The sequence below is a fragment of the Tachysurus fulvidraco genome, chromosome 18 (assembly GCF_022655615.1).
Source record: "Tachysurus fulvidraco isolate hzauxx_2018 chromosome 18, HZAU_PFXX_2.0, whole genome shotgun sequence".
Lineage (NCBI taxonomy): Eukaryota > Metazoa > Chordata > Actinopteri > Siluriformes > Bagridae > Tachysurus > Tachysurus fulvidraco.
In genome coordinates, this window is record NC_062535.1 from 6,249,908 (window position 1) to 6,257,803 (window position 7,896).

A 7,896-nucleotide genomic window follows, 5' to 3' on the forward strand; every position below is an offset into this window, starting at 1 on the left:
ATGTATATTTCAACTGCACAATTCACACCTGTAAATTTCACACATCTGAGCACATCACTCCAGTCCTCAGGTCCTTACACTGGCTTCCAGTTACATTTAGAATAGATTTTAAAGTATTGTTACTCGTTTATAAATCATTTCATGGACCGAGATACATTACAGATATGCTAATTGAATATAAACCAAGCAGACTACTCAGATCATTAGGATCAGGTCAGTTAGAGATACCAAGGGTTCACTCAAAATAAGTGAATTCTAGTTATTATGCCACCTATATGTGGAACTCACTGTGTTTCTTATTTTTTCATATATATATATATATTTCTCTCTTCTAAATTGTTTTCTAATTTCTATGTAAAGCACTTTGAATGACCTCTGTGTATGAAATGTGCTAAACAAATAAACTTGCCTTGTCTTAAATGTGTACACACCAATTTGTTTATATTGTATATGTCATTCTGTTACACTGGGGAGTTTCTGTCACTAAAACAAATTCCTCACATGTGAAAACATGTCTGGCAATAAAGCTCTTTCTGATTCTGAATCTGATTCTGATTCTATTGTATTGTATTGTGTTGTGTTGTATTGTATTGTATTGTATTGTGTTGTGTTGTATTGTATTGTGTTGTGTTGTGTTGTGTTGTATTGTGTTGTGTTGTGTTGTGTTGTGTTGTATTGTGTTGTGTTGTATTGTATTGTGTTGTGTTGTGTTGTATTGTGTTGTATTGTATTGTGTTGTGTTGTATTGTGTTGTGTTGTGTTGTATTGTATTGTATGCACTATTGTATCACTGCCACAAATTTTTATTATGTACTACATTTTTTTTCACTTTCCTCTCTGGATACTATTATTATTAATAGTGTTATTCTATTTTTATCATTTGTTTGTATTTTATGACACAAGACAGCTGAAAAAAACACCACATTTTACTGCATGCGTTATTGTGTATGGGTTTTTATGAGATCAATAAAATAAAAAGAAATTGAATAACTGTCTACTGTATTGCCATGTTAGATGTACAAGTGACTCATGTACTGATGTAATGAAGTCGATGCCTCTGTACATCAATGCTGAAAATGTGACACTGCCATCGTGTGGTTAAATCCCAGTCTGTTTTACCACCAATAAACTGTTGACGGAATCTCTGACCAATCAGAACGCGCAACTCGTGAGTTCTGAGCCAATCCCTGACTTCTGACTCGACTGCCTCCACTGAAAAGACGGAAGAGAAATAAAGCCAGCTCAAGAGGAAAGGGAAATAAGTTTGTGCAAACTGAACGACCGGTAGGTTTACGTTTAGAGCCTCTTTCTTCCTGGGAAACAAGAAATAACCCAAGTTCACTGTTACACCCTTAAATAGCTTTATATTAGTTATAATAATGAAGGCCCATTAATGGTACTTTTAGTGTCTCTCTGGTGAAAAAAAACACAAAACGGTTTGGTTTATGTTTATGTTTAAATCACATACTATATATCTGTCGGAGGACTAATAATCTTACCAGTCGACTGATTTAATTTAAGGCAGGAATCAGACAGTGTGGTATCTGATCTGACCTGAGCACTGTGGCCAGCTGTTACTGTGACGTCATAGTGTATTTTGCATATTCAAATTTCAGGTTTTATTCATGTGCATAAATCTGCATACAGTTAAATTCTTACTGTATCGTTGTATACAGTCTTATCTAGGACATAAGACAGTTCAAGATGATTAATGTGCTCTAAGAAAATGGTGAGACTCAGGGGTGAGACTCAGGGGTGAGACTCAGGGGTGAGACTCAGGGGTGAGACTCAGGGGTGACAACAGTGTTAGTTTACTGGTTTATGCAGTCTGTAGACACAGTTAATGTGAAGTGGTGAGACAATGTAGGTCAGCTTGAGGATGGCACTTAAATTCATATAACCTCTGGAGGAATAGGGACAAATACGCAGAAGTAAAGATTGTTCAGGACTGGAGGATTTTTCTAAAGAACTTTAGACAGTTTAAAGGCTCAGGATAAATGAGATACTCATGAAGAACTCTCTCTAAAAATAAACACAGACACTGATCATCCATGTAACAACACACAAAGTTCTGATTTGTGTAAATTGAGCTCATTTCACACTCGTACATTTGTACATATAATTTGTCTATACTGTACAAGTCATTCTGTTACACTGTGGAGCTTCTGTCACTACAACAAATTCCTCGCATGTGAAAACATGTCTGGCAATAAAGCTCTTTCTGATTCTGATTCTGATTATTGAATCTTGTAGATTTTAGCTCTATATAAACATCTGATATGTGAAAGAGCTTTTTCAAGGCAAAACTAAATAAAAACAAAAAGGAATTTTATCCCTGTAATTATTTAAAAAGTATAAACATTTTGCTGATTCTGAAAGTGTAGAACCTCAGTTATGGCAGGTGACCTGCACAAGTTGCTCTGATGTGGGGACTACACAGTCCATTACATAAAGCACTCACACACTCACTGTCTCACTCACTCACTCACTCACTCACTTACTGTCTCACTCACTGTCTCTCTGTCTCACTCACTCACTCACTCATTGTCTCACTCATTTACTGTCTCACTCACTCACTCACTCACTGTCTCACTCACTTACTCACTCACTCACTCACTCTCTCACTGTCTCACTCACTTACTGTCTCACTCACTTACTCACTCACTCTCTGTCTCACTCACTCACTCAATCACTCTCACTCACTCACTCACTCACTCACTCACTCACTCTTACTCACTCACTCACTCGCACACTCTCACTCACTCACTCACTCACTCACTCACTCACTCACTCACTCACTCACTCACTCTTACTCACTCACTCACTCGCACACTCTCACTCACTTACTCACACACTGTCTCACTCACTCATGTTCTTTTTTGCATTCTGTTTTTTTGCTTTTCTTCAAGAGTCCAAATCTTAAAGTTAAGCCCCTGGTATAAAGATGGAGGTAGTTTCATCCAGTACAGCAAGCGGTCTTACAGATACAGAGAAGGAAGGGAATGAAGATCAGCACAAAGCCTTGTTGTGGTCATTCCAGGAGGCTGCAGAGAAGCACACAGTGCAGATTGGGGTTTCAGCTTGCGGTGCTACAGCAGTGGTGGATGTGCTCCAGGCTCTTGGACTTATGGTGGCCCCAGAAACAGCTGACCACAGTGTACAGACCAAGCTGAGGAGGAATAATTCCCCATTGCCTGATTACCTTCACTCACGCAGCGAAGCAGGTACATTGCTTTACACTGTGCATGCTATTTAACTCTTGAAAAGACCAGTTTCACCACTGGGTTAATTTTATCTGCTGAATTTCTGTATTGTTTTATTTTTATATTTGATGCAAAGTTTATTGGTTATAGGAATAGAGATGCATTAATATATAAACAAGCACATATACAGCAAAATTAAGACAAAATGGAAATAACATGTTATATATTTATGCCGTTTGTTTTTGAGGTGCCACACACATGCAGCTGATAGATGGAGCACTGAAAGCCAGTGGAGGACAAGTGATGGGCAGATTCTTTGGTTTCTACCCACAGAGGAAGGTAAATCTGGTGCCTTGGCTGGCACACTGGATCCGGCATAAAGCCATACCTGTAGCCACCATGAACATGCAGCGTGGTGTGGCAGAAGGTGAAGAGATCCCTGACGCCTGGCATCACCAGCTGATCTTTGGAGTGGCGCCCAGTGCTGTTTTCATGACTAATCCACTGGACGTTGGTATGTGGAGTGATCTCAGACGCCCGCAGTATTAAAACGGCCACATAAGATGTTGCTCATAGTTTTTTCATGTCTACTTTTTTAGTGGACTAGAATTCTCTAGACTTAGGCTTACCTCAAGCTACCAAGATTAGTCAGCTTTTATTAGCATCATGAAATGGCACAAACGATAGCATTTCTGCTAGACCAGGTTGCAAATTATAAGACAATACATAGACTATATCATACAGTATATTATCACTAATATAACTAGATGATATACAGTAATCTGTGAGAACAACAGAAATCAGAACAAACTAAAGAACATAATATTCAACATTCTTTTTTTTGTCACTATAATGATTACAGAATTTGGCCAAGTCAAGAAGCTTTTATTGTCACGTTATACACATATAGCTCTACAGAGTACAAGAACGTAGTGAAATGAAACGTTCCTCCAGGACCAGGGTGCTACATAGAACAACACAGAGCTAAGGACTGAAAGTAAGTTAGTCCTACTGTAGCTACAGTACATAAAGTGCAATGTGTGCAACCTAGTGCAAACACCGCAAGACAAACGACAGTGCAGACAAAGAATACAGAACACTACAAGGCAAAAAACACAAGATAGCACCAACCAGTGTGCATTCTGAACGTCGTGCAAAACATTGTGCAAAGGTGTAGAGCTGTAAACGTTGTGCAAAAGAGGGTTGTAAACACAGGGTTAATGCAAACATATACTGCAAGCTATACTTCAGTTTTAAGAACTGAAATAAGTGTATACAAAAAAAAAGTGTGTGTGTGTGTGTGTGTGTGTGTGTGTGTGTGTGTGTGTGTGTGCATGCGTGCGTGTTCACAACTGTCAAAACATAGTAGACTCAGCCGCATATCAGATTGAACTTTAACATGACACTGATTCCACAGTCAGCGAAGAGGAGTTACATGTGCGTCTGTGCAGTGAGTCTGTGCTGCTGATACGTCGTGAAGATGTCTTAAAGAGAATAACAGCAGACTTTCCTCTTCCACCGATAGACCATCCGAAAGATCCACGGTGGAAAACTCTAAATGTGGAAGGTACCATTAAAGCTGTTTTGTCAGGCAAAAATAATAGTAGAAACAGCATGTATACAACAGTGCACAGCCTCATTATAGTTTTCCAGTCACAAGAATAACATTTGTCTGTACTACATACTTACCTAAAATAAATACCATTTTACTGAGAATATATTTTAAACTACAGCTTTAAATGATTGTTTCAATGATTAAAGATTGTTACATGACTTAAAAAAACGATATAATACACAGCTGTATGCAAAGGAAGTGACAAGAAGTAAACAGAATCAGTGCAGCCAACTCTTTAAATCAAATATTTTTCTGTAACCTGTAATGCACAGCTACTTTCCACATAAAATAAAGCTAATTGATACCTACAAAGCAGAGGGAGATTATAAAAAATGATCTCTTGCAGTTACTGTCAAGGAATTAAAGGCAAGATCTGGTAGTCCACGAAAAGATATAACTGCCATAATGCTTGGCACAAGCAATGCAGAGCACCAGTGTGACAATAAGGAGCCATAGGAAGGCTTTTGGTGATCCAGCATTAGCACTGCTTGCACAAACATAATCTGCATGGAAGTGTCATAAGAAGAAAACCTTACCTTGAGAATCTGATGTATGTAAACAACATGCAGGGATGTGGTACCTTAACCTAGTGGTTAAGGTGTTGGGCTACCAATCGGAAGGTTGTAAGTTTGATTCTCAGGTCTACAAATCTGCTACTGCTGATAAAATAAATTGAGATAAAATGTAAGTCGCTTTGGATAAGGGAGTCAAGGGTTCAAGCATTTTTTACCTACAAAAAATTCAGTGTTTAGAAAAAAGGTTTGTGTTAGAAGTAAACAGCAAAACATACAAATGATGTATTTACAATTGTATTTGTGCATGCAATAATTCTGGAGGTGCTGCCAGGTCACTGCCAGGAGGTGCTACAGTACGTAAATTTCTGCATTTATTACACACACTTTAAAAGGTGGCTGTTCTTTTTGCATTGTCTCCTGGTTCCATCAGTTCTTTTAATGCTTTTAATGCTGTAGACATACAGTACCATTATGCTTAACGTCAACCATAATCATGCATTGATATTGTTTATTTCTTGTAGGTCAAGTTAGAAAAATGATCGAAGAAGAAAACTGTGAGGAAGATCATCCTAAAATGACGCATATAACAATCCCAGCAGCATACAGCCCAGGGATTACACTTTTTGCTCTCAAGGATTCGGCAATCAGTCAGGAGCTCCTCAGTGCCCCTGAACTGCCTCTGCTGTGATCTCTGGACCTGCTGTGTTTGGTCTAATTTTCAGTGTTCAAACTGTAATTATGATGTCAGAAACTGTGAATAATTCACTCTACTTCATTTGTAACTGAAAATGACAAACAATTGCTGTCAGTATTTCAGACTTTTGATGATAGCTTTTGACAGAAGGTAATGTATTTAACCGTGAATCAACGTCTGATTGGAGGACCACCTGGACAAATTGGGAAACATCCTGTTCCCTACTTGGAAAACTAAGAAAAAGTCCTGTACCTAATTAGAATTGGCAAGCTTTATTATAGTGTAGGTTCAGCTTGCACGTGGGTCTGTCCTGTAACATTAATCTATCAGTAACATATCATGTCTATACATACTATACTTTGTCATTAAAAGGGACGAGCGGAATGAAATGTACTGATATTGTTTTGTTTGTCTTTGATCAGAACAAAAATGTCAAAGTAAATATTTATCCTGAGTTATTAAGCACCATTTCTCAATCATTAGCTACTTCTCCCAGATCTAAGGTACAGCTACCTGTCAAGGAGCCTGAGAGCTACTGTAACACATGCTTCACTGGAGACGTGAATCTAGTTACTGCATTTTAAAGAAGAAGCCTTTAATTGTCACATACTGTATACATTACAGCACAGTGAAATTCTTTCTTCATATATACCAACGTTGGAAGTTGGGGTGACAGTTGCAGCTTGGTAGTGCTATAGCCTGAACCCTGATCCTCCAATCTAATCAACAATCCAGAGCTTTAACCGCTTGAGACAGCACTATCTGCATTTCCTTCAATGGCTGGTTATGTAATATCAGTAGACATTCAGTTCAGATTCATTTTCTGTGTGAGAAATAAAAAAAACATGATGCGTCCTGGTTCCGTCGGATGATTATTGTAATTAATGAAAAGAATTGTGGATGACTCGAATGCTTTACCAAGCTGACCATTTTATATAACGAAGAAATTTTTTTTCATTTCCATTACAAGCATTTAGCAGACACCCTTATATCCAGAACTACTTCCATTATCTCTTTTTTTATACAACTGAGTAATTGAGGGTTAAGGGCCTTGATCAGGGGCCCAACATTGGCAGCTTGGTGGACCTGGGATTGAGCCCAAGACAAAACTTATTCAGGGCTGTCAAGTGTCACGCATTGAGAGTGACAGTCACGCATTTCGGTCTTTTGTCATGCTCTCCTGAAACACATCGTATTTCTCACGCAGAAAAACTTTTTGACTATCATAGATTTAATAAGCCTCAGCTCCCAAAATGTATCAGTCCGCATCGCTGTCTCGATAGAACCGGGCAGGAATCAAGCGCGTCTCCCCTGGAGTTCTTAGTCGAGCCTGACACAATAGCCAATCAGAAAATAGCACTATTGTATATGGGTAAGATTTAACGCAACAACCAATAAAAAAACAAACAAACAAAAAAACATATCCATTAGAGAAGGTATTTTTGATGGTTGGTTTGAACAAAACCTCAACACGAAACAGCTTGTCTCTGGATGGGACATTGTCCTCAATCATGACCCTAAAAATGGCTGGGTTTGAGCCGAACTGTTATAAATGGGAGCGACATTACAAATGATAAAGGGGTCCAAAAAGGCAACAAACACAATAAACAACACCAGTCTCTTTCTCTCTCTCTCTCTCACACACACACACACACACACACACACAACTTAATAAATGGAAATTGAATAAATAATTTGTATTCGCTTTAAATGGGCTCAGTGGTCCTGGTGAAACACCTTTTTTCTTTTTTTTTGGTGGGGGGGTTGCGCTGGGGGGGTTGGAGACATCACTCTTGCCCTGCTTATTTCGGCTCATACTTTTGTGTGTTTTTGTGTCTGGGCTTTTGTGAGGCTTTTCTCTATTACACA

The 7,896-nt window shown here is 38.6% G+C and overlaps 1 protein-coding gene across 3 annotated transcripts; it reads left to right on the top strand.

Moving 5' to 3' along the window:
* The first annotated feature begins 1,126 nt into the window (after positions 1 to 1,126).
* On the top strand, positions 1,127 to 6,420 carry LOC113648645. 3 transcript variants are annotated; one of them, XM_047803665.1, is made up of 6 exons: positions 1,127 to 1,284; positions 2,910 to 3,224; positions 3,451 to 3,717; positions 4,621 to 4,770; positions 5,655 to 5,686; positions 5,855 to 6,420. In XM_047803665.1, the coding sequence occupies exons 2-6, from the start codon at positions 2,945 to 2,947 to the stop codon at positions 5,870 to 5,872; spliced, it is 747 nt and encodes a 248-aa protein (XP_047659621.1). In that variant the 5' UTR covers positions 1,127 to 1,284; positions 2,910 to 2,944; the 3' UTR covers positions 5,873 to 6,420. The 3 variants fall into 3 exon arrangements, with proteins under 3 accessions (XP_047659621.1, XP_027011715.1, XP_027011716.1); XM_027155914.2 differs by lacking the exon at positions 5,655 to 5,686; XM_027155915.2 differs by lacking the exon at positions 5,655 to 5,686 and having other exon boundaries at positions 1,140 to 1,284; positions 3,041 to 3,224.
* The last annotated feature ends 1,476 nt before the right edge of the window (positions 6,421 to 7,896 follow it).

What these genes read in the sequence shown, in the direction of transcription:
- LOC113648645 (XM_027155914.2), top strand. Translation starts at nt 2,945, where the DNA reads ATGGAGGTAGTTTCATCCAGTACAGCAAGCGGTCTTACAGATACAGAG. An exon ending in GACTAATCCACTGGACGTTG is followed by an intron (nt 3,718 to 4,620) that starts GTATGTGGAGTG and finishes CTGATTCCACAG; the next exon opens with TCAGCGAAGAGGAGTTACAT. An exon ending in GAAAACTCTAAATGTGGAAG is followed by an intron (nt 4,771 to 5,854) that starts GTACCATTAAAG and finishes TATTTCTTGTAG; the next exon opens with GTCAAGTTAGAAAAATGATC.